A 27628-nucleotide genomic window follows, 5' to 3' on the forward strand; every position below is an offset into this window, starting at 1 on the left:
GTCATAATAAAAGTCACTAATGCAATGCCAAAAATCACATAAAGACAGACTGGCTATATCATGATTTTTGGCACTTTTCCATTCACAGTCCATCTTACAGATTTTTCCTTCTTTACTTTCTATTGTTATTCTTTGTCAGTTAGATAGTAATTAACTTGTTAATTTGAATTAAATTGCAAAATTAATTAATTTTCAGGATAACAATTGTATATGAGGCCTACTCATTTTTGTATGTCTCAAAGTTGTTGGTAACATTTGTATTACTTTATTATTTTTTTTAATCAGTTTGAGGAGATTAAAACCTAGCTAGATGTTGTCCATAGGACACCTCTCTAAACAGTCTGATGATGGTGGACCAGCAGTGGCCTACAGTCAGTGGAGTACCAGGCTTTTTCAGTGGACTGATATATGCTTGCTGTCTAGGTGATACCATATTATATTTTAAATGCATTAGAAGAGTGGTGAAAATAATATGATTAATATACTCCGTATATGTTAAAGGCAACATGCACTATTTTAAAAAAAGAAGCAACTTTTTTTTATATAAAATTTTGAGGTTGTTTTCAAACCATTAGCTAGCTAGAGAGGGAGCAAACAGATGGAATCAAACTGGGCGTATTTACGTTGTCACTCTTTACAGACAAAGGCATAGTACAACAAGTTCACCTTGATTGTTTGGAACATAAAGGAGGAGTAACCATGAAAATGGAAAACTGAGAGCCACCCTGCCCCTAGGGCTGCTTTAGTATTCACTCCCTCTCAGCTCATCCTCATTAATCACACACCTGGTCCTCTGCTGTGTTTTTACCACTAGACATGCCACAGCCCATAGCGAAATCTAATATATTGCCATAAAAGCACATAAAGGATTGGTCATTAATTTAAAAATACATGTACATATGTCATATATGACAAGTGTCATATATTGTACATATGCATAATAACATACAGATCATGCATATATTTTTGTGTGTATATGTATTAAATACATTCTCATTCCCAACTCATCAAAATTAGCTTGGTCAAGACCCCCCTGCTTCATGGACAGATGTGACATGGGGGCCCCTAGCATCATACTTGGTGAAAGGCAGGCAGAAACACTCCTATTGATGTTGGTCAAACAAAAAATTTCCCAAAACCAAGGGGTGGGTTGGATCTCAAATGTGTCCCTACACCCTACATAGTGCACAATGTACATCATACAATAATGGTTTCTGCACTCACTGAGTATGTTTTTGTCCGATTATATTACATTTTCTACAGGTAAATCCTGTGCCTAGCATCGCCATCATCGTAGTCACATATTGAATTTGCTGTGTTGCAGGGCTGTTTTTAACTCATCTCTAAGTTTTTATTCACTTTTGAATTACCACAGAAATACATTTGTGACTTGAGTTGTTTAGTTTTATGGCACTTTCAGTCTGTGTTTACTTTCATGCATTCAGCACTCTCCCCAATTAAGAGTCAGTTCCACCTTAAGTAATAACTACAGCTAAAATGGGTCAATACGTGGAGCAGGGATAGAGCAATATCCTCATCTCAGTTCACGCTTTTCAACATTTGAAGATCTATTTGTTTTCTTAAAAACCATGCACTTTCCCTGCCATGAGAGAGAATGCCTAGCATACACTTTCTTTTTTTTTTACAGACACTGGGGCTTTGTACACACAAACATGCAAGTCTACTGGAGAACAGCAAATTGTGAGGATAAAAAAAAGATTTTTTTTATTAAAATACTGAATATCCCCTTTAATATATGTATGTATATATTAGTATATGTCTCTAAAACAGGATTTTCTTTCTTCATGACACAGTAGGTCACACCAAAGTATGTCAGGAGACTGTGTAAGTATTGAAATGTGTGCACATTGCCATGTGCTGTTTGATCTGAGAGTCTGAACATTCCAGCTCAGGGAGGAGAAGAAAGACCTGCCAAGACGACAGCTTTCACACAGCTGGAGCTCAGCCAGGTACAGACAAAGATACATACTCAACAAAATAAAAACAGTGAACACACTAGGCAACAAAAAGCTGTGTTTTTTATGTTATGATCACATTATAGGATCTGAATCTTGAATCTGTAATATATATATATATATATATGTGTGTGTGTGTATGGGTTATGTGTGTGTGTGTGTGTGTGTAGTATCAGCCATAATATTATGACCAACTTCTTGTTTCTACACTCACTGCCCTCACTCACTGCACTTATTATTTTTAATACAGCTTATATACAGTAGTACAGACATGGTTTTAGTGTGTGCTGCACTTTGTAGGTGGATCAGACACAGCAGTGCTCCTGGAGGTTTAAACACCACAATGTCACGGCAGGAGAATAATGAACCAATCAAAAATATCCAGCAATGTCCTGTGACCTCTGATGAAGGACTAGAGTCTGACTAAAACAAACTCTGCAGCAGCAACACACAAGCTAATTTCTCTGAGAGTACCAAGAGGGTGTGTCTAACACAGCAGCCAGGGAGTGGCAGTGGCAAATGAGCTGAAGTCCAGACCAAGTGAAAAGGCAAAGTACAAATTTAGAACTCATGACAATGACATCACATCTTATAAAAACCCATTCTTGACTCCAATCCAGAGAATGAAACCTTTATAATCATAAAACAAGTTATTTTGTTATATTATATATTCTTTGTATTTTTCGTAAGGATTAAAAGTCTCCAGATGGGTGGACTGTTTATATACCCGCAGTTAGGGATACCAGTCTGTTGTTGTGATGACACTGTCCATGGCTTTAAACAAAACTTAACGTCACAAATAGTTTGATCCTGAGAGAGCTCTAACCTGTGAAACCAGTCCGGCTCGTCCCAGACAGTGAGGATAGTTTCTGCTCCACCCGCCAGCCATATATACCTGTATATACCTGAGCTCAGCTGAGCCTCCACACACTGAAACACACTCACACTCTGCTACTGGACTGAGGACTGAGTAGAGCATCATGTCTCTGAATAACTTTATTGATATGGCCGTGGACAAAGGCGGTAAGTGATTGAATGTGTGGGTTGATGGGTTGATGAATTTTATGGTAAGTTTTCTGATTTTTGAACACATCACAGAGAATTCTGTTGGTCCATACGTCATGAAATTAACACAATGTCAAGAGCAGTTAGGTTTTGCTTTAATATGGAGATATGATTATTTTATTCGACCGTGAAGGTTATTGAATTGGTAATTTTGGACCATTTTGTTTGGTACATTTATCATGACATTTTAACCCAATGTAGGGCAAAAAAATAATTCTGAAGATTAAATATCAAATGACAAAAATGGAGACACAAGCTTTTGTTCTGACATCCATTATTTGCATTTATGCCTTTGGCAGACGCTCTTATCAAAGCATCTTACATTTTAATGGTAATGATGTTACCATAGCTAGTGAGTGCAGAGGTAGAATATCACTGTCACTGTACAAGATCACTGCAAACTTTGTTTAAGCCTGTGTTTAATTGTATTCCATTGTTAAAGTTCTTATCCTTTTTTCTAAGAAAGTAATACTGCTGATAGTGATTTCAGATTCTGAGGTTAAAATTAAGCTTGGGTTGGGTTTGAGTGTCGCATGCCATTTAGCTACAGTCATAAAATAGCCAGTGTAGCAATACTTTATCAAATCAGACCATTTCTGTTGATTTCAGTTTGAATAATGTCTTTGAAAATCAGTGGGATGTCAAGCATTTAATTTTAGAGATGTCTCCAAATGGTCATTACTAATCTAGAGAAGACAGACGATTTTGGCTTTTGACGAAATGAGTCAACAGATAAACACAAGGTGGCTTAATCTCAGCAGAACATTATCTTTTAATTTGAATCAGAAGGATAAATATTCTCCACCCAATAATAAAACTTTGACTTTGACTTTGTTTTGTTAACCACACTGTCGCTGTCAGGACAAACTCTTGCAGCTTTACTGGACAAGGAAAACATTCTAATCTTATAATGAAAATGAAACAAGAATTAGATTGTATTTTCCCAGTGCTTACAATGTGTTTTCCGTGTACTTACAGTGTAGCATGCTGCATTTTAGAGTGCACTTTCCCAGTACTTATAGTGTAATTTTTCCATAAGAATCAGTAAATATTACTGAGTGGTTCCTACTTGTATTAAGATTTATGTACAGTGAGCCACAAGAGAGGAACAACTGGGGTCTTTTGATTGGTCTTTTGACCATTTGATTCCCTTACAATATAACTTCAGTTACATACAGAGAAAGAACAACCTAAATCATAAAAAGTGTTACTTGATTTTTTTCAAGTAATTTTCGTGCGGTTCTCTGGTATACTTCTCTGGTATTTACCAGAGATTCTTATGACTGACATTTTCTCTTTTCCTCCAGCTCAGGCTGCTAAAGCAAAGCTGAGGTCTGTTACATCAGGTGGAGATGCGAAGAAGCAAGGGAAGTCAGGTGGAGGTGGAGGTGGAGGTGGAATAGGAGGACTGTTTCCCTCTGCTTCTGGAGGAGACCAGAGCAAAGAAAAGAGCAAAGGAGGAGGACTGATCAATATGATCTCATCTACACTCAAAGAACAACCAGCAGGTGGAGCGGGTGGAGCAGGTGGAGGGGCTGCAGCAGGTGGAGCAGCTGGAGTGAGTGGAGCAGGGAGTGCAGGAGGACCAAGTACAAAAAATGAAGAACCACAAAGTATGTTATTTGTCTTATTCAAATATACATTTACACCTTAATCTCTAATTTCATGTACATACATGTGTATATGTGGACACTGAAGGATTACAATTATAGACAGTAGGCCATCTGTTGATGTGCCCCCTGTTCTTCAATGGTCAGGACCCCCAGGACAACCACAGAGCAAATATTATTTGTGTAGTTGGTATTTTTTTGTTGGCGCACTGTTCTCAGTCCAGCAGTGAAAGTGAGGGGTTTATAAACTCCAGCAACACTGCTGTGTCAGGTCCACTCATACCAACAGACTACCACATCAGTCTCACTGCAGTGCTTAGAATAATCCACCACCCAAATCATACCTGCCCTGTGATAATATGACCACAGAAAATCAGGGAGGATAGGAGCCAAAAATATGCAGAGCAACTGATGGACTGCGTTCTTTAACGGTTTAACTAGAAAAAGTGCTCTTGTATGGTCAGTGGAGCTGAGAGAATGGGCAGTGAGAGTAGAAACAAGAAGGTGGTCATAATATTATGGCTGATACCACACACACACACACACACACACACACACACACACATATATATATGTTTATAGGATCCGCCTGCAGCTGAAAGGGTTAACTACAGTAGTGCTCATTCCCAACGCCGTGTTGAGTTTGAATCCAGTGCCTTAGAGCAGGTAGAGCAAGAAAAGTCGGATTCTCAGATGTTATGAGAGGTATGGTTACTTTTACCTGAGTGCTGGAATTAAGATAACCTGAGTTTTATGACTGCTGCAGATTGTTACCAAACAATGTTTAACACGCTCCAGTTGCCTTATTTATGGCTGTATATCTTTTTGATTTCATCTTTAAAGCCATATGATCCCTATTTGTTTAATATAAAAATGTTCAGAACCATCTCTCTGTAATGAGGCCACTCACTGTGGAATGAAATATGGCTCAAAAATCAGATTTGAAAAATTCTTCATATCATGATGGGCAAAAATTAATTGATTACATATGGTGAGAGTCCAATGACATTTATCTGGCAGTTAACAAAGAGATTTATGCATGGAATGGATATACACTAATTTAAGATTTACAGCACTTGGCAGACATTTCACCCACAATATAATTTGAATCATGTTTCAGATGCTAAGGCAATGTTGGGAGTCTTGCCCAAGGATTCATTAATATAGTGTTGTATTCACTAGTTGATCCCTAGTCTGCCAGTTGGAGGACAGTGGTTGTATCCACTGTTACCCCGACTACAGAAAATTACTTTTTTGAAAAAGCCACATTAAAAATGTTTCTCCACTGACTGGTTCTTCTACAGCATGGGACAAAGAACCCTGTCAGGAACTATTATTTTTAAGTGTACTGTAAATATACATTTTCAATATTTGTGTATGTATTTATAGACTGCTGTTTTAAAACACTGTAATTTACCTCCAGGTGAAGACTTCAATTCTGCAATTGATGAGCTCAGTGGAATCTGAGTGGAAGAGGGGGGTGATTGAAGAGCCATCCATCCACATCACCAAGAATCAACTACTGTTTCATTCATTTATAGTAATATAATATTTATAATGTTAAAATTCAGTTTAACTTCTCACTGGAGATATAGACTTAATGCAACAAAAGCATTAAAGCATTTTCTGTAATGCAACATAAGTGAAACCAACCTGAAGGCTTACGAAATCAAGATGAAATTTATTTTTTATCTACTAATATTAATTTCAGTGTTAACAAGGAATAATAGAAACAGAGTTTGTATATAGTTTACACATTCAAACCATTAATAAAAAAGTAACATGAAATTCCCAAATGCCTTTGATATTTTTAAATATTGTTTGAATATTTTCTTGACCACTATTTTAAAGTTCTCACATTAAGACATTTGAGTTGACCATTTCTCTAACACATTTTTGATGTGATTAATACTGTTTATATATATATATATATCACAATAAATAACTTAGAACTCTAAGCTATGTAGAACTCTGTATTGTATCATGTAGGTAGCTTGGAGCTAAAGTTAGCTTTTGCCTAAAAAAAATGGAATTAAATATATTGTAAGGCATATTTTAGCCACTCTATTTTGTTTGATATGACTAATAATGTATTGACATATTTTCTGTTGGGAATCAAAGTAAATAGTGCCTTGCATTAAAACATTGTACTTATGAGACATGTTAGCTTATGAGCATAGCGTATTAGCCTGAGGCTGGTATAGCTTTCTATGAGAAATGGAAATATTAACATTAATATTAGGCACATTTTAGCTTCTCATATCTAATCTGTACTGTATCAGATTACTACTACATTGAATATGAGTAAATTATACATGGCATTTCCGTTGTTGGGCGGCACGGTGTCGCAGTCACTACTTCGATTCCCATGTTCGATTCCCACTCCGGGTGACTGTCTGTGAGGAGTTGGTGTGTTCTCCCCGTGTCCGCGTGGGTTTCCTCCGGGTGCTCCGGTTTCCTCCCACAGTCCAAAAACACATGTTGGTAGGTAGATTGGCGACTCCAAAGTGTCTGTAGGTGTGAGTGAATGTGTGTGTGTGTGTCTGTGTTGCCCTGTGAAGGACTGGCACCCCCTCCAGGGTGTATTCCCACCTTGCGCCCAATGATTCCAGGTAGGCTCTGGACCCACCGCGACCCTGACTTGGATAAGCGGTTACAGATAATGAATGAATTTCCGTTGTTGTATATTTTCCAATGGAGACATACAAACTATTTTAAACCAAATGTGTATGTACAAGTGTCCTGGATCAGTTCAGTATAAAACATATAAAACAAACAAACAAAAAACAAAACAAAACACAAGACCAGACACGTTTTTTACAGTTTATTTGGTTTTATCTTAAACAAGGCCATATAAATTCACTCTCCCCCTTTCCCTAAATTTCATTCTCAGTGCTGATATTCATTTATTTATTCATTCATGACACAGTAAATAAACGCTTCCTTAATATATTCCCTTCCATAGACATACAGGATGCATAAGTTCAGCACAGTATTCATTAAGACCAAGTTCATACCGTTTAGAACAGAAACATTTGCATAGAGCAGTGAAAGGGCTCCCTATTAGGCAAAAGAGCATCAGAAAACCATTTGGTTCTGATAATAAAGTGATAAGCCCTCAGGGCAAAGTGCTGCAAAAAAAGAATGCGTTTTCTGTGCAGTTTTTGTAAGACGTGAATTGCCTGAGTAATTCATGTCATTGCTTTCATTGTATCATCTGCATGCTGCATTTTGCTGAGTGTTTTTGGTGAAGATTAGGAGCACAGATGCACTGGTGCCTTACAGAGTGCTGCTGTGGAATTAAGGCTTTTTAGGTCTGTGTCGGATTTGCACGAAAAAACAGCTGGTGTTAAAACTCCCCTGAATACCACCTCCCAGAGTAGAGTGGAAATTTAACATGTGCAAGGTGCAAAGGCTAGCCATTTCTGGTGTGTTTGGTAAGGTACTAAGTCAGACTCGGGCAGTGGTGGCAGCATCGATGAGGGAGAGTAGCAGCTTTGGCTTAACGGCTTGTATAAAAAGCCGTGAGTAACTTTAGAGAGTAAAAATAATAAATGAGGTCAAAGCCATGTGCGTATACAAACAATACAGAGTAATATGATATGTAAACTCTTAAGATGTGAGGGTAGTATTTGGCCTAGGGGAAGGAGGAGGCAGGTGAGACGTACAGGGTCTGTAGAGATGGACGGACAGACGTACAGACACACACACGGACTGAGGCAACTGTTTATGTGAAGGTGAGGCCAGCCTCGTTGTAGACTTTAAAGACTTTCTCAATGGCGTTGACGTAGGCTGCTGTCCGCAGGTCCAGCCCCAGGTTGTACTTGTTGGCTGTGCGCATGATTTGCTGAAAAGAAAAATCAAAACAGAACAATGAAATAAATATGTTTTATAAGTTAATAATATCTTAATTTATTAAATTTTTTATATTCTTATATTAATGATATACATTATTACATTAAGAAGGACACAGCATTGTGTGAGTGTGTGACAGTGAGTCACAGCATTGTGTGGGTGAGGGAGTGAGTGAATGATTGTGAAGAAGTGATAGTGTCAGTGAGTGTATGTGAAGGACTGAGTGGGTGAATTTTTGAATGAATGTATAGGTTGTGTGTGTGTGTGTGTGTGTGTGTGTGAGAGAATGTATGGGTAAATACATGCATATGCCAGTGGGTGAGTGAGCTCCTGACTGAGTGAAAATGTGGGTATGTGAAAGTGGAGTTGCGGAGGCAGTTACATGCCAGTTCATGAGTTTCAACTCTACAAAAAATAAATAAGAAGCCTTTTGTGCCTGAAACTGGATACAGACTCATATCACTCCAGCCTTTGGAGTCTAAAGCCCAATAAATGACTAAGCGTCTTTCCTTTGTACTGACCCTGGCAGAGCGCTCCATGGTGTACGCCAGTCCAGAGTGCACAATGTCCTTCTCAGATGCTCCCTGTAAACCAATACAAAAGACACTGGTGAAAATGGACTGAAAAGACATAATTTTTACCTCCAAAAAGTAGCAAACAATGTATAATAAAGGAATTATTGGTGTCTTCATGTGTTTTCTACAAAGCTAAACCAAATTAATAATAATAATAATCCATTGCTTTGCAGTCCCTAAATGTACAGAGCCCCTAAAGTGACTGGGGGAAGGGGGGGAAAAGAAGAGGGGGAAAAAAAATAATAATAAAAAAACAAAAAAAAAAAACTATTGATTTTGCGTTCCCTCGCAAATAGTTTGTGGGCTCCGTAGTACTGTGCTTGCTGTTGATTATGTGCTTGCTGTGTGTGTCAGGTGAACTATGGAGCAGCTCATTGAATTTTACTTTGATCTTGGACTGAAAGACATAGCATCTCTTCTGAGCAGAACACATGGATATGTTATTGGGGAGCGCCAACTGAAATGTTTGTTGTTGTGTTGTTAACTGCTATGAAATGAGGATGAGAGAATTTAAAGTGCAAGCGCATGGACAAAGGTTACGTAAACAGTACAGAGATACACACAATGAACACAGTTTCCAAACTGTGGGAGAGAATGGAGATTGAACACCTGAATAAATGTGTAGCTATTGGTAGTGTATTGGACTAATGTGTGTATGTGTGTAAAAGTTTCTGGCAGAAAATGGTATCCTTTTTACTGCAGCTTTAAAAAAAAGAAATCCTCGATAAAACGAAATGCATGGTGTAGCGAACGGCTCGCGAGCTCCACAGCCGTGTCTGGAGTCATCGCGCTGAGCAACGTCTCTGTAAAAATCAGTCTGCAGCATGCCCTGAGATCTCTGTGTGTTAAGCTACTACCTTACACCCTCCATCTTGTTATTGAATGACCGGATTTTTAAGAGTCTTTGCTTGGTAAAGGTTTTTCGTTAAGATTCTTAGCTTGACCCCTACCCTAGTCAATTAAAAATAAATAAATAAAAAAAAAAAATAAAAAAAAAACCGCCGTCCACACTTTTACTTTATTTCACGAAGCCGCCTACGTCTCATACACCTGTTACTATGGAGATACGTGGAGCTACGGCGTTCTGACTTGCACATGTTGTTCACAACTTCCTCTGATGTTAGGCAGTTCCTTACAGATGTATGAATGATTCGCACTGGCAACAAAACTGTGTGTTAGTAGGGATAAATGAATACATATATAATCTCTGTTTCAAGTGGCTGAATTTCCCTGGAAACTGCAGTGTCCTGATGTGTTAACTGAGTCACGAAGACAATTGTGTATCAAAACATTTGCAAATGAGCGCAGTGCATTTTGCGAGGGAACGTAAAACGTTTTGCGAGGGAAAGCAAAATCAATAGTGTTTTTTTTATTTTTCCCCCCAGTCCCTTTAGGGGCTCCGTATAAAATGGACTAGTCCTTGAAAATTAAAAACATAGTGATTATGAATGTATCATATTAATATCTTTAAATGGAAGAAATCAATGCAAATCAAAGCACTTTTCCTTGATGGAATTCATAACGAATGCAGCGACTAATAAAATCTTTTCAATTCCCATTTTCAAAGGTTTTTTTTTTGCATTTTTAAATGGACAATTGTCATTTTTAATACCAAGCATCAATAATCATAAAATGGAAAAAAGAGCAGGAGATTGTTTACATTTTGTATTACAATTGTGTGTTACATATGGCAGCATGGTGGCGAGTGTGTTTTACACACACACAAGGTTTAAAATTTATTTGTATACATAATACGATGCAGGTGTGCTACACTGGTACTGGTTATGTAGCAGGCTTTGGTATAGTTCATTAATTTATCCCGGAATCACTGAACAAATGCGATTTGAAGAGCTGTATTATAAATTATATCCTAAGTTACTAAATGCTGTCAAAGCTGCATTGGAGTGAACAAAATATTAAACTACACAATGCTGGGTTTCAGCGCTCTTGTGTATATGCTTTCCGCATATCTGGTTCCTTCCCTAGCCCCAGGGAGAAGCAGATCCAATAGTTATTCACACTCTGCAGGTGAATGTGGAAAATCATAGGTCTTATTTGATTCATTTAAACTAAGGAGACCATATCTCTATCCCGAAAAGGTGCAGATGCAAATTATGTGTGAATATGCACTCACAGCAATCCTGGCCTGGAATTCAGAGGTGGGGACCACAGGGATGGCCCCTCCATGCTTCCCAAACTTCCTCTCCAGACTTTCCTGCACGGACACTGAGAAGGGGAAAAAAAAGTTACAATATTAGGCAGTCCTTTTAAAATGTAAAGACCAGTTCAATCTTTAGGCTGGGTAGTAAAAAATAAAAACAGACCCAAGTTTGAACCCCCCACATTTCATAACACATTCCTGAAAAGGCAAAAACAAGCCATATGAATGGAAGTCCATCCCATATATTCAGTATCATCTGATGCAAATTAAGCCACGAGTCTGAGGCATCAACAACTGCAGTTAAAAGCCTTTCATTGGAGACTGCTTAATGAACAGCAGGAGAGTTTCCCCAGAGTCAGAGCTTCAGCTTTTAAAAGCTCACACTTTCAGCACAGAGCAGTCAGATGAACTGGGAGAGAGCAAATAGGAAAATAAATAAATAAATGCAGCAGACACACAAAGGCAGAATGGCCAGACACAATGTAGACTGTCTCTGCCTAGACTTCCCGGAACAGCTCAGTCACGTGACCAGGGGTAGTACAGGAAAAATGTGTGTGAGAGATTACTTTTCAGCACTTCCAAAAATAAATAAATATATATATAAAAATATCAGGAAATACTGATATTATGTAAACCGAGATTACTTTACAGTAGCATGATATACAGTATTATATCTAGGAAAGGTTCCAATTGTGTCAGAGGGTGGCAACTCAAATTTAATGGGACACTGGGTAGAATTTTTACCTTAAAAATACAACTTCAAAATCATTTTGATGCTCCACTGACCTGTAATAGTGAGAATAGAGCCTATGTCATTGTCCTTGCTACGCACGGCATAAACTACACCATGTATATTTTGGTGGAGGGTAGGGTACAACCTTCCCTTTCCCCCTCCTCCTGATTTCAGCTATTAACCTGAATTTCACTCTTCAACTGTAGTGGGAGCCCAGGAGCAATAATACCAAGTTTATGATGAATCTATTCATAAAATGTATAAAGATCTGGTGATCTAGATGTTTTCTACACATTAACCATGGATGTCCAACTGAGGAAAATATGGGTGGTCTTGTTTCAGTTTGTGGGTTGGTAGGGTCCAGATAGACAAGTTAATGTGAGCGTGGACCAAAAATAATATTATTTATTTTCCTTTCCATATGCCCAGTTTATCAAAACAAAACCTACTTTTTATATACCACCCCCAGAATGGTTTGTGACTTTGAGACGGCATGAGACAACTTCACTGTGGTTAACACTCAATTTTTCCATCACATGTTTAAAAAGAAGTTGCAGTTTGTAAAAAACTTTTTCATCTGAAGAGATCCCATGATGACGATAAGTTGAATTAAATTAAGCTGAAAACAGTCCAGCTTCTGATGTGGTTATCTGTGTATCATCATAGCACTGTGAGTCACTGGCACAACAGGCCACTTTACTTTAGTGAAGTATGGATTGTTGAAATAGTCTACTGATATATCTAGTTCAAACATATAAAACAAACATGGAAAACATGCTTGACCTCATGTCTTGGCGAAACAAGGTAAAAACAAATGTGTGTTTGCACAATATATGTATATAATTTGGACTTACTGAGGAGGTGGTAATTGGAGTCTCTCTCGTATTTGAAGGTCAGTCTTCCATAGCTGACATGGTTCAGGTTCTTAAGCCACTCAAAGTAGGAAACGGTCACACCACCAGCGTTCAGGTACATGTCCTGTTCGGTATAACAAATTAACAACCACTATTCACTGTGCATAACCCAACCCAGCAGACACAGCATCATGAAGAGTACCTTAAAAACTTACACTAAAAGAGGTCTTCAGTGGGGGCAGGAAAAATAATCAATTCTTAAATGTAAAAAATAAAATTAAATAAATAAAAAAACTAGGTGCTGTTAGTAGTTTTGTTATATAAAGAGAATAAACATTCAAATTCTGTAACTGATTACTCTTGTTCAGACTCGGGGTAGGTCCATATCTCACCTGGGATCACTGAGCACACACATCAAAGAACACACCCTGGATAGGGCACCAGTCCATCACAGGGCACAACACACTCACCCAGTCACTAACATACTCACACTCAAGGATAACTTATTTGCATGGCCAATCAACATGTGTTTTTCAATAGTGAGAGGAAACCCACACAGACACAGGAAGAACACAACTCACTGACAGTGGGTTTGAACCCACAGCTCCAAAACTCTTCCTGTTGCACCCCCATATTGGCCAGATAAAGTTTTTTTTTTTTTTTTCAAAAATAGATAATAATTCAGTATTATATTACTTGACTTTGTTTCCATAAAATTCTTGTAAACCTGAATATATATTTTATTGTCTAAATTACTACATTATTATACACTGTCTATAAAAATCTTCACTAGATTTAAACAAAGGAAACTGCATCAAAACACAGGGCCCACGGAACTGAAAGCTAGACAATTCTGAGGTGATTAAAGATTCTTCTTCTACTCTTTGGTAGATGGTAGCTCTCCAGGACAGATTTTATTTTATATATATATGTTTCTCAAAAGTATGCTTAACTTACAGGAATCACCATGATGTTCCTTTCAAGGAATATCTTATCAGCTTGAGGGGTGGTGGGGCCATTGGCTCCTTCGGCAATGATCTATTATCAGAGCAGTAGCAACAGATATATTCATTATTCACAGTTCACACATTTTGTTTACATGTTAAGTTGTTGAAATAGTAACAAACTCAGGACAAACGCTGGCTACATAAATCAGCACAGATTTAAAGTATTATCTATGGAATGTTTCACACATCTACGCTAGAATTAGCAAGTATAGAGTTAATGAAAATCACTGGAAAGTGTAAGCATCATTAGCACATGACATGCAGGCACAACTGGTGAAGGTAATGAGGTGGACCTTAGCCTTGATCTTGTGAGCGTTGTTCTTGGTCAGCTGCTTCTCGCTGGCAGCAGGGATCAAAATATCACAGTCTGCCTCCAGGATGCTGCCTTCGTAGGGCGTGGCATTAGGAAAGCCCACAATAGTGCCATGAGCCTGTAAGAAGAGAGGGAGAGAAGTTTTTAATACTGTTATTTGTGCCCTGTAACTGTTTTTCTCTAAAGTGTCCTTGAGTATACTTAAAGGTGCATAATATATATATATATATATATATATATATATATATATATATATATATAAAAAATATAAATAAAATAATACACACACACACACAAAGACACTCTTGTCCTTATGAAGCTGTATGGAATATGTTGCTGCCTTAGGTCAAATCATGAGACGTTATCATATTCTCCACAGAAAACAAACTGAAATGTGATGCTTTTCTGAAATGTTTATTTTATCAGTTTATATATATTTTTTTAATTAAAAAAGGGGCCAGACATTTTCTACAGCCCATATATTGTGTTTTGAGTCTGTTCCCTTCAAGTTTAGTAAATACACACCAGTTGTCTGCATTTTGTCTAAGTTTACAAAACTAAGACCACTCACTAGATGGCAGTCTTTCATTTTGAAAAACTGTGACACTCTTTGAAACAGGACTGACTCACCGTTTAAGGTTTTTTCGAAGACAGATGCACAGAAGCTGCAGTAATATTCCGTTATTAATAGTTGAATTATTACAAATTTCAAACAACAAAGTTATTACAAGACTCACCAGCTTGTAGTCCTCCAGCTCTTTAGGGTCAATGCCTTTAGGGTTCCAGATGCTTCCATCCAGCTCACCCACTCCCACACACTTCGCCCCGAAACGATGCAGGTATCGCATAGAGTGCAGGCCCACGTTACCAAAGCCCTACACCACGAAACAAAAGACAAGATTTCAAAAAACAAAAGTTATTCCGCATTAAGAGCAGCGGTCCTCAATCTAAGTCTCAACACACACCATATTTTCCCATTCTGGTCTTACATTTGCCTCAGCACATAACAGGCTTGAGAAACATTTTTTCGAGGACGTTAGAGCGTGGACAAAGGGTCATGAAATGGCGTACTGAAATGACTGGGATCAGCATTGGGCCCATTTGAGCAGAAAATGCTGGAACTAAGAATTAATTCAGCCCAAGCCTGTCACAAATCTGTACCGAAGTAGCACACACACACTCTCAAACTGTGTGATGTGTTGTGGTTAGCTGTTTATTTCTGGCTGCGGGGTAGTAGACTGTGAGTCTTTTGAAAATGACTGCCCACATTTAATGTTTGTTTTGAATGACTCACTTAAATTTAGGTCGTTTAAATGCAAATATCATTATTATTTTAAGTTTTAATCCTAAAATCCATTAATAAAAAATGTGTCCAACCACAAACACGGAGAGGGATTTTCTGGGACAAAATTGTACCGAATAAATAAATAAATAGTATATAGCAACAAGCAAGTAATAGCTTAAAGTAATTTTTCTACAAAAATTCAGAGCATACATTAGTAGTACAAATATACATATTACACACACTGGGGCCATTCCCCCCCCAAACATAAATATGTTTACACGCAAATTTCAATAGGTTTTCTATTGCCACCTTGTGGTAAAGCTTGAAAAAAAAAATCATATATATTCTAAAACAACCACCAGATTGCTATTAAGAGTAAATTATAGTCACGTGGAACATTTTGGGCTATATTGAACTAGTAATTACACTTTAATTTATTTAACTATACTTACACTCCCAGGTGGGGCCACTTTAAAATATTGGAAATCTTAGCTAACTGTAAAAAAAAATAGAAGTACTTTACTCATTCAAATCAACATTTTTCAGGAGTCAAATATGTGTAGATTAATATCCAAGACTTGCTTGACTTTGAAAGAAAATATGTTTTTAGATAAAACGCTTTTGTTTAAGTAGGTGCCAATGCTACTAAGATTATTGGTGCCACCTAACTTCAGCCACCTCCCCTGCTTGTGACAGTCAAACGAGACAGTTGCTACCACATTCAGTGGTTTTGAGAGGTTCACAATGAGATTACGTTTGTCCTGTTTTGGTATCTGTACTCTACATGTAAGGATTACAATGGCAGTAGATTTTCCCCTCAGAGAAAAGGAAGCTAACCGGTAAGCTAACTTTTACACTGAGGGAAATATCTGTCGCGAAATGGAAATGTGTTGTGTTCCACATGCAGTTTTGCACACAAAGAATTACAACAATGTTAGAGATACTTAAATATTGTTTAGATGTGATTTTCTTGCAAGACTGGTGTTTAAATGCCCTACTAGAGCGTGAACTTGCGCTTTATTGTTTTACCCAATGTGATTGGCGAAGAGAGAGCGGAATTGCATCATATACAGCAGTGACCGGAATTAGGGGACAGCCGGAGTTAGGGGAAAGACTGCGTATAACACACACATACATTATATATATATATATATATATATAAAATTTTATATATATGAAAATTGAGTTGTATTTGGTTCTAATATGTTAAGCAAATAACCATTTATCACTATGTCATTCAATCGGGATCTCAAATATTTGCCCAGCAAACTACATCTTAAACGAGCTCTTAAAATTGTGAGATAAACTTGGATTCTCAAACTTTAGTCCCGGAGAGCTAGAGCACTGTTCAGTCTAGTGTTTGTCCTGCTTCAAGGCTTTGTTCAAGGCCATCATCCCTCAAGTGGATCCCACAAACACTGCATAAATTCCTATCAGCTATCATTTGGTCACATGGCCCCATCTCAGACACAAGATATGGCAAAATGCCTTTGGGCACTTGTTTCTCCTTTATTACTTTTGAAATGAAGGGTATCAATACGGAGCTAGTGTACCTTTTCACTAGAACAGTGGACCCCATAGAGCACCACCCCATATTTGTAATAATCCTACTGTTAAAGTAATTTGTTACTATTTTGTTGTGGTCAGTAAGAAGTTGCAGTTCTGTATGAATTACAATTTGTAAAACAATTTCCCGTACAGCCTGGAAGCAAAAGACGTTTACATGAGTGTCGGAACAGGATGAGTCTTGAAAACGATACTCATTTTACAAAAACGGGGAGCACAGCAAAAAAAATTGGGAACCATTGTTGGAACATTGCTGTCAGGATCTGATTATTATAAATCTCAAACATTAGTGAGGTGTCGGATTAGTATTTGATAATTAGCTCGGGATTAGGATTTCCATCACACCAGAGAACATAGTTCTTCAGCACCAGAGCCCAGCACTGGGGGCTTTATAACCTTCTAGCCCATGCTTAGCACTGGAAATTGTGATCGTATGCTCAAATGGCTGCTACAGATGAATGGACAGCATCAGAGTCAGCATTAGGGCATAAAATTGGCTCAGGTGTGGCATTATGCCAGTAACACATGGTTACTGCATATGCTTCCTTTTCCTTTAAAAACACGAGTCTATAATAACCAAGTTTTAATTAAAAAGAAGAGTTCTGTAACCAGCTTTTTAATGTACAAATAAAATAATAATAGAAATTTAATATAATTTGCATTAATAGACAATGCATAATCTTTCCTCACAAATGTAATTAAAATACTGCACATATCATACGATATATTTTACAGCAGCATTGAGAGTGTAAGGCACCTTCCCTCATACCTGAATGACAAAGGTCTTGTCTCCAAAGCCAGGAGTCAAACCCAGCAGACCCATGTAAGCAGATTCATTCACAAAATTCTCAATGCCGTGGAAGACTCCACGACCAGTGGCTGAGATCCTGCCGTGGATTCCCCCCTGGCTGATGGGCTTTCCCGTCACACAGGCGTGAGCATTGATGTCCTGAGAAGATATGTAAGCAAAATAGAAACAAAAAACAGAAAGAAAAAAAAAAAAATCACTAAAGGAAGGAGTGAGAGAGAAAGTGTGTCACAGAAAAGGGAGAAATGTGATGACAAAACTTTTCTGTGAGAGCAATGCATTTGAGAAATGTAAAGCACACTCACATAAAAAGGCAGGCTCTTAGTCCAACAAGGTCATTCATAGTAAATAAGAGAGACCCAAACCACAAGGTGGTCAAAAAAACACCTCTTCATAACCATAACTTCAACTGGCTTGTATTTGCTTTTTAAAAATTTTCCACAGTATGAAAACCTCAAATGTTTATGACGAGTAAACCATTATCAAAAATTAAACATTTAAAAATGTAAACTGCACATGGACAACATTTTCTTGTTAAAATCTTCTTTAAAAAAAATAAATAAAAAACAACAGGTTCAGCTAATATTCTGAAAGCTTTCACTACGGGTGTGAGATATGACCCTAAAATATTATCAAAATATGTCTGCCATAATATTCTTAGCGTTATGACAAACAGTATTTTTTAAATTAATTTTAAAAACATAATATTGCAACAAAATAAATGCTTAAATTATATTTTTATATACAGTATATGTAATGGTTTAAAACTTTTAGTAGAAATTTGTAAATGTTATTTTGTAAACAGTAAGTTAAAGATATTTGTATAAAATAATGTAACAAATAAATCTACCACTAGATGCAGAAAATTTAGTACATGCATATAAAACAGAAAACTTAAAGAATTGTGTGAAAAAAAAAATACCCTTAAAACGGCACAGTAAATAAACAAATACACAATAGATGTTAGGCTAGGGTCAACGTCTTTTGTCCAATTGGGTTAGAGCTAACACTAACCGTTTAGTTCTCCTCACTGCATTTTTTATTTTCCTCAAACTGAATTTGATGTTTCTGCCTGAGGTGGTGAAACAGATTAGCTGCGTTTCTCCATTTTGTTGGTACATGCTTTATGTACAGGTTACATATTGCCATGTGTTTTTTTTATATATTTTACATCTATGCCCTTTGTAAAGAAATGACTTGTAAACATATTGCTGAATATGTGCATGTACAACTAACACAGTTCTTTTCCCAATATGGCAATATTTGCCTTTGAATTGTCATCTTAATATGAAACCCAATTATACAGAAGAAAATGTTTAAAATCTGTTAATTTACAGTAAAGCAATAATGTAAGATTTGGTATTTTGCTTCTGTGCTCCTTCTACAGTTTCAGAGTGTAATTCACTTTTACAGCACTGTTCTGAAATCGAGGGGGAGGGTGAAGGGAGGGAGTAGCCCCACACAATTTTAATTATAATTAATATATTATATACATAAAATGTATATATTAATATACAATATATTTATTAATACATATAAAAATGTAATATATTAAATACAATGTATATATGCATATGTTCATTGCTGGGAAAGAGTACACAGGAAGCCAACATTTTTTTGGGTGGTTTTTGTTCCATAACAAGAAAAAAAAAAAAAAAAAAAAAAATACACTCAAAACACCTGCAATAGACTTTCTACACCTACGTTTGGGTTTTATTGATTTGAGCTGTAATTTTTCATGTTTCCCCACAGATTTACTCCACTTAAAGAGCAAATGAGAAAAAAACGGAATCCGCAGAGTTCAAACAGAGTTACAACCACAGCTCTAGAACAGGAGCAGACATTTAGCAAGCCAGAAAACATCATTAAGATACTCATACTGAACAAAATGAGCAACAAGAATTAGATATGATATATAATCCTAAGTTATAGCTGATGTTAGCTTTTGTATAACTTATTATCAGCAGCCAACCCAACAGCCATCAGAAGCTGAATCTACTCTAATTAGCATCTTTGTGCACTTACGTGGTGGCCCATGGTGTTGGCGTATGTGTCAGCAATCCAAGACATCTCCCTCTCTCCAGTGCTCATGTCAGGAGCAGGGACATCAATACCAGGCCCTAAGACAGGAGACAGGAACTGAAAATGTGCCTTCAATGCACTCTTCCACTCATCGATAAAATAAGCAGCACAAAAGTGCAAATGGTTCAGCTTCTACAGCTTAAACATATCAACAACTGTAACCATTCACAAATACATTGTTTGTAAGGGATGGGCTTTCACTAAAAATGAACATATTTCTCTAAATTGTACAGTAATCAGAAATTTAGATTTCTGATCATACCAAATTAACAATCTGTTTGCTGCAAACATACACACATATACATACATATCATTTGCAAGTTTCGCATTTTGACCAATAAAAACAGGGATAGGTGTGACAGTCATTAGTTTGAAAGGGATTTTTTGTTCAGTAAGTCGTCTTCAACCTAGAAACGGAAGTAACTTGAGTTAAATAAAGCCATGCTAAGTCTCCCACACCAGTACAACTTTTAACACAAAGACAGCTACACTGCTACTTATAAGACTTTGGTATGAAATATCTAGACTTATATGGTAAAAATGTGGGCAGGACAGTTCAACAAAAGCTCACTCAGAGCCACATTGCATGGTAATGTATAAAACCACAGTGTTGGGTTGGTACTGTTGCCAGGGTTACAGACATGACACAAATGAGTGGCCCACAATACTCCATATTACTTTCTCAGTAGAAATTATGATACAGCAATTAAAGGACATGAAGGTCCAGCTAAAAATTGCTCACTTTTAGATCAAACACTGAGCAGTCTTCCTAATAACTCAGATTTACATGTTCCCTTCATGATGAAGCTGATATTTCAGGTAGTCACCTTATCCCCAGTGGGGTCAAGAGGGACACCTGTCCCTGTGCATGATGCGTGTTCTAACGTCCAAGTGCAGTGATGGGGACAATGTATTGAATAAATGATGCCTTTTATCCAATGGATAAGATATAAAGCCTAGGTTCTGAATTACTGAAGACATAAAAGATCCTGAGAATTTCCTTGAAAAGAGTTGGGGTGTGTTAGCCCAGTGTGCTGGACCAGTCTACAATTGTGACCACTTCTAACCTCCTAATCTCCCTGGTCCTCAAATTAAACTCTAATGTCCTCTCTAGGGGAGAGGGTTCTGGTGTCAATTGTTGGCCATCACATCTATCAGGCAGTTGCTGCACACTGGTGGTGGCTGATGCGACCTCCTAATTTTCCAAATAATTTAAAGCACCGGGATTGTCTAGAAAAATGCTAAAGAAATGTAACTAACTACCAAACAGATCAATGTCTTTTCCACATTTAACTTTTCTAAGTACAAGCACCCTGATGAATTTCCTCACCAATGAATCCCTTCTTAGCCAGCTCAATGGTGAACCGTCTTGTGATTTTCTCCAGCTCATTGTCCTAGTAGGAAAAAAAACCCAAAGAGATTAAAGATGCCAGCTTCATTATTGTTTACAAAAATTTCTAGTCAAGCAGATTCACCAGAAGATACCTTAAATCAAAGTATATAATTTTAAATACACTTTATGAATAAATAAACTATATATATTCATTCATTCATTGTCTGTAACTGCTTATCCAGTTCAGGCTCGCGGTGGGTCTGGAGCCTACCCGAAATCAAGGCAGGAACATACCCTGTAGGGGGTGTGAGTCCTTCACAGGGCCACACACACTCACACCTACAGACACTTTTTGAGTTGCCAATCCACCTACCAACGTATGTCTTTGGACTATGGACGGAAACCTGAGCTCCCGGAGGAAACCCACGGGGTCACGGGGAGAACACACCAAACTCACAGGCAGTCACCTGGAGTGGGCCTTGAACCCACAACCTTAGGATCCTGGAGCTGTGTGACTGCTGCTCCAATGTGCCCCCCTAATCTAAAAATATTTAGGAATACACTCTATGTTTTAAAAGGTTTGAGACTCATTTAATAACAGTGGATTACTGATCTTTTCTGACCCCTTTTGTAAACCCTGATCTTTTAGAACTCAGGTTGTGTTCTTGTCTGACCATCAAAATTAAGATTTGACTAACGTGGTAATTACATTTGGGTCATAAGTCCTGGACCAAAACGGCCAAAACCTTGTTCCGATCCTCTTTTCCAGATACGAGTCAGGGGTGGGAGTTTCTCAGCTGCAGAAAGTGCCCGCTGATGACTCCACGACTGTAATCTAAACACTTTCTGCCAAGACTAATAGACCAGGCTACTATATGCACCACTGCGGCAATTGGAAGAGAAACTAGTCTTAGCCGTCTAAACATAACAGGAAACAAGGTCTAAGTGGCTAATCTACAAGGCATTGATACTGACACGAAGCATATGATTATCTCTGACATTAAGCCTAGCGTCATTTTACAATACTAATTGCAGTCTCCATTGCCAATACAACAAATACTTTTCTAATTTGAAACTCAAAGAACTCCATAAAATCAACTCACTGAATAATTCTTGGTATTGATCTTCACTCCAGCTTTCGCTCCTCCAAAAGGCACATCTATATAAGGGACAGTTCATTTATAACATGGGGATTCACACTGAAAGTTTCAGATTTAAGCATGAAGAAAATAAAAGTACAGAGAAACACTCACCGACAACGGCACATTTGTATGTCATCAATGAAGCCAAAGCTTTTACTTCATCCACAGATACCTCTGTGCTGTAACGGATGCCTGAAAGAAAATGCAAAATAAGAATACATGGTAAATTTGCATTTAAACTTACTATACATATTATTCTAACACAAAAAAGCAATTTTAATAAAAGCATAGCACACATCAGTCATTTCAGGTAACACATATCAAATGCAAGAAGAAGAATTCCAAGGCTCAACATTATCGTTTGTCTGCTTGTCCAGGGCAAGTGAAAGATTGTGTCAGAGAAGAGGAGGATGTGTGTTTACTTGTCTGAACTGGCTGGAGCTAGAGGAGATGGATAAAATGGAGGACTGAGTCATTCTCTTTTTTATCTCTCTCTCAAGTCAAAGAAGTATGAAGAAATGGAACACAGTTATTTTCTCACGCTTTTTCACTTTCTGTCTCTCACTCAATACAGCGTTTAGTGCCAATTGTGTCAGTTTTACTTATTTTTATTTGAAATTAAACTTTAATATCAAGCTCTTATGTTCATTCTGAAAACAAAGGGCAATGCCAACGTACACTCTCTCCAGCAGCCTCTCCAAAGGTGATAAAAACACACTGGATCTGCTCAAGTCTGATGCATCAAAGCTTTAGGAGACTAGGTCTGCAGGACATGTTCAATAAGTGTTTTAAAATCATTCAAATATTTTTCCATTGTTATAAATGTGCCTAAACTGTGCACAAAATGAAAATATCATCTGTTTAGGCTCTGGGTTGCTTGGTAACACTTTAATGCTTTAAACAGTTTCAGCTGTACAATGTTAGAGATACCACAAAAGCAGAGCAGGCGGACAACCAACCGACATCATGACTCACTCTCTCCACTATTTGGGAAAAAAGAGAAAAAGCAAGGAAGGCTTGAAACTAGGTGTGGCTGAAGAAAAGGCAAACCTTTTGGCTAAAAACTGGTTAAACAATGTTCCAGCATAATGAAAACTATTTTAGTATTTGAAAATCTTGTTACAAACTGAGAGGAATTGTGAAGAATTAAAAAACACAAATAGTATTAATACCCTTCAATTCCCGAATACACTCATTCATAAAAGAATGAAAATGTTTGTAAAAATACTTAATCTGTAAAAAAAAACATTAAACACCACTGAAAATCCAAAGGCTACAAATAGCTTTTTTTTTTATGAATACATATACATACATATTATATATTTATTTAATTTACAAATATATAGTCTCCATTCATGGGTGAGGTTGATTTAGCATCATCAAATACAGAACAAACACAGCAAAAGGGAGGAAAAGAGACTCAGAAAAACTTGCTGAGGTGCATAAGGAAATGTTGTTACCCTTCAACAATTAATCAGGGTGTGATAACACCAGACAGGTCACGCAACCAGAGAGAAACACAACATTAGTGTGGCTCAATGTCTGTGTCTGCCGGGAATGCATCAGTACAGTACAGTAGAGCTCCAACAACATGGCAGACATCCAGTCTTTCCTACCGTTCTGTTGCTGAATCGCCACTTCAGCTACTGCTCTGTAACCGTTTTATAATTGCAACAACTAAAGTAATATAAATACTGCTGTACACCAGTAACAGCAACAAGGCCTTTCACAAGAGTTAGTGTGCAAAGACCTTTGCACAAGATTTTCCAAGTTAAGCTAGAATAGGCTTTCATTTATGTCAAGCATAAGGCAGCCTTTGTATTTAAATGTGAAGACATGTGGGGAGGTAACAAGCATCTGATGGCATTAATGCCCTGCACCCATCAACTCTTCATGAAAGCATGAATCAGAAAATGAATTTTGAAAAGTTAAAAAGCTGGAGTTATAACATCGTACAGCGCTTTAAAGAAAATATGAACTGATTTAATATTAAAAGTGTTGTTGGAAAAACTGGTAGAGAAAAAAAGAATGATAAAAGCTGAGAAATACACAAAGGTAAAAGACCAATGGCCCTCTTTAAATCCTTTGCAGTTAGAACATCTTTCCAACCAACCAATGAAAACAAGAGCAGCATAAACATAATTAGGCCACATCATTCGGATTTAAATAAGAAACCAAAAACAACTTTGCACAGAAATAAATGCAGGGCCGACAGGAAGGCCCAACTGAACTCTCATTCATTCATTCATGTACCGTAACTGTTTAGTCCTGATGAGGGTCGCGTGGGTCTGGACCCTACTCAGAATCATTGGGTGCAAGATAGTAACACACCCTGGATGGGGCACCAGTCCATCACAGGGCATCTCACAAATATACACTAACATCTGTGGGCAATTCTGCATGGCCAAACCACCTACCAACATGTGGCTTTTGGACTGTAGGAGGAAAGAAGAACATGTGAATGAAACCCACGCAGACAGAGGGAAAACACCCAGTTTACAATAAAATAAATAGATCCGGCAGAGAGCTGGCACACATGAACATGGCCACCAACTTATTTATTAGCTACATATTTAACTTATGGGCAGCATGGTGACACAATGGGTAGTTTCGCTGTCACACAGCTCCAGGGTTCTGGTTGTGGGTTTGTGGCCTGCTCCGGGTCACTGTCTGTGAGGAGTTTGGTGTGTTCTCCTGGTGTCTGCGTGGGTTTCCTCCTACAGTCTAAAAACACATTTTGGTAGGTGTGTGTTTGTGTGTTGCCCTGCGATGGACTGGCATCCATTCCAGGTTATTTTCTCACCTTGTGCCCAGTGATTCCGTGTAGGCTTTGAACACACTGTGAACCTGAACTGTTTAAGCAGTTACAAACAATGAATAAATTAATACTGAACTTATATACAGTAAGAAATTTATGGAAACAACCGTAATTTTTGTATTAATAGCTATAACAGATACAGTTGGACTTTGGCAATATACAAATATTTTGAATAAATATAAAAAAATTTATTGTTATATTGATGCATTTTGTTAGTGTTAAACTATATATTTTTCCTGAGAATATCATTAGATTCAAGAACAATGATCAACTGCACATTATTTTACGGAGAGCATAACTCATCCTGCTCACTGGATTTAATGCCACAGAAAATGTTAAATAAATAGTAGTAGGTAGTTTTATGTGTTTCCGCACTGCTGGTGCATTTTCCATATTGTCACTGTACAAATGATGTAGTAAACATAGTTTTCCTTTGAACACAGCAGCTGTCCTTCATATTATCTGAAATTTATGGACCAATAGAAGTGTTCCAAAGTGACTTGGAATACATTTTTTCCCTTTAAGTTTTTGTCATCTCCTATAAACCTATTAATATGGACATACATTCATTCACTCATTCATTCATTCATTATCTGTAACCGCTTATCCAATTCAGGGTCGCGGTGGGTCCAGAGCCTACCTGGAATCATTGGGCGCAGGGCGGGGAATACACCCTGGAGGGGGCTATGGACATGTAAAGTATTTAAAAGGTACACTATGCAGTTTTACCAGAGTATCTGTCCGTTATTGTACTTCCCCTACCAAACCACCAGTAGTCACAGATCCTGATTCCCAACTAGTGCAGTGTTTCTCAGCTTCGGTCTGCACATTTATTGCTTTCCCCTCACCCAACACATCTGATTCAACTAATCAGGTAACTTACATGTAATTTCAGGTTTTGTGGGGTGTGTGCATGTTAATGAAACCACAAGGATGCGTCCAGGAAAAGAGTTAAGAAACACTGCACTAGGGCATTAGTAAAGATTCAGGACATGGCCCCAGCGGTCAAGCAGGTGAACTGCAAAAACACACCAAATAAAAGTCCTTAGTGGGTTTTCCACACAGGTTTTCTCAGGCAGGGAATACACTGTTGATGCTTTTTTTTAAATATAAGTACTTTTAAAATAATATTTATTCATATTTTCGTTTATTTGAGCTAGCTATAAAATGAAACCACATCGCCTTTTGCACCTTTAATTATCACGATGTGCCGTACTAGTCCACATTGCCCACCCTCTCTAGCACAAACTGCACTGAATCCAATGTAACTTTACATGCTGTTGACAGGCTTTAGCTTTAAACTTAGTATGGAGGTTGGCAGAGAGGGTAAACCCTAAAAAAAATATTGGGTATCTTTATAATTGGCTTAGACTTCTTTAGCAAACTTTTCTGGCGTTTTTTATTTTCACGTTAGTTTACGCCAGCCCCCTGAGCTTTACTCTCACTGTAGACTGTTTATGTTGTAGCTAGCTAGCCTGCTAGCACAGTGAAGTCAGGCTGTTCCCCGAAAATCATTCGCCTCCGCGGTTCTGCTGGTCACCGCGTTGTTTCTCTAAACTCACCTCCTTTGCAGGGCGTCCGGTGCTGACTATGCTGGGCCCTGTAGCCCTCGATAATCTCCCACTCTCCGTTATCGCGCTTCAGAGGGAATGAGACGGCCAGAACGTGGTTGCATGGTTTGATAATTTTCAGAATTCCCCGGACTCTGTGTCTTTTCTGCTCCGGAGACTCTCTGGTCTTTAGATCTTCCACCAACTTGTCCTCCACTATGGCCGCTCCCCGGTCGAAGAAGCCTTCCACCATCCTAAAAAAGTTGGGGTCGTCCTCCTTGTCCACGGCCTGGCTGTAGCGCCGGAGCAGAGTCACCGAGGCCGGGAGCGCCGCGTCCCCGCAGCCCGAGAGCAGAGCCCCGCTGCCTGCCGTCCTTGTGAGTAGTTCCCCCACATACCGGTACATGTCTCCGGCTTTAGAAAAGTCACACAGCCGCTGGGTTCTGAGCTGCTGGGCGTGTTCGTAGCAGGAGGATAGACGCAGGGAACTAACACACCATCAATAGAGTGAGTGGTTGGCTTTTAAAGCAGCGCATTGTCCCCACCTCACTCTGGGAGGTGGTCCCTGAGGTAAAATAACAACTCCATAGCAAACAACACTCCCTGGATCAGTAGGTTTGGTTTTGGAAAATAAAAAAAACTGAAGTAGTATGTTGTACTAAAGCAAATTTCTAATGCGAATTAATTAAGTTCTTAAGTTGAAAGCTTTCCTGTCATTTCGCAAATTTGAACATAAATACAGTACTCTGTAGCATAACGGTCAGAAAATTCCGTTTATTTCAGGTTCCCAGCAGATGTACACAGTAACCTCAACAACTTAATAATAATAACAATAATAATTTTAAAATTCCACAGTCCACCTTTTATTACATATTTTTCTTTTTTTTTTTCAGGA

General features: G+C 38.0%; 2 protein-coding genes across 2 annotated transcripts; one reads left to right on the forward strand and one right to left on the reverse strand.

Annotated features, from left to right (window-relative positions):
• The first annotated feature begins 2872 nt into the window (after window positions 1-2872).
• zgc:193505 (uncharacterized protein LOC559113 homolog) lies at window positions 2873-6447 on the forward strand. Its single transcript, XM_066679842.1, has 3 exons — window positions 2873-2999; window positions 4349-4654; window positions 6075-6447. The coding sequence occupies exons 1-3, from the start codon at window positions 2957-2959 to the stop codon at window positions 6116-6118; spliced, it is 393 nt and encodes a 130-aa protein (XP_066535939.1). The 5' UTR covers window positions 2873-2956; the 3' UTR covers window positions 6119-6447.
• Window positions 6448-7466: 1019 nt separating this feature from the next.
• glud1a (glutamate dehydrogenase 1a) lies at window positions 7467-27433 on the reverse strand. The gene is made up of 13 exons (XM_066678879.1): window positions 26746-27433; window positions 22477-22557; window positions 22327-22382; window positions 21221-21284; window positions 19834-19928; window positions 17770-17949; window positions 14887-15024; window positions 14130-14267; window positions 13787-13867; window positions 12830-12953; window positions 11216-11307; window positions 9028-9090; window positions 7467-8498 (listed from the first exon to the last, which is right to left on the reverse strand). The coding sequence occupies exons 1-13, from the start codon at window positions 27137-27139 to the stop codon at window positions 8379-8381; spliced, it is 1626 nt and encodes a 541-aa protein (XP_066534976.1). The 5' UTR covers window positions 27140-27433; the 3' UTR covers window positions 7467-8378.
• Window positions 27434-27628: the final 195 nt, after the last annotated feature.

This window comes from Hoplias malabaricus, chromosome 8 (assembly GCF_029633855.1).
Source record: "Hoplias malabaricus isolate fHopMal1 chromosome 8, fHopMal1.hap1, whole genome shotgun sequence".
Classification (NCBI taxonomy): domain Eukaryota; kingdom Metazoa; phylum Chordata; class Actinopteri; order Characiformes; family Erythrinidae; genus Hoplias; species Hoplias malabaricus.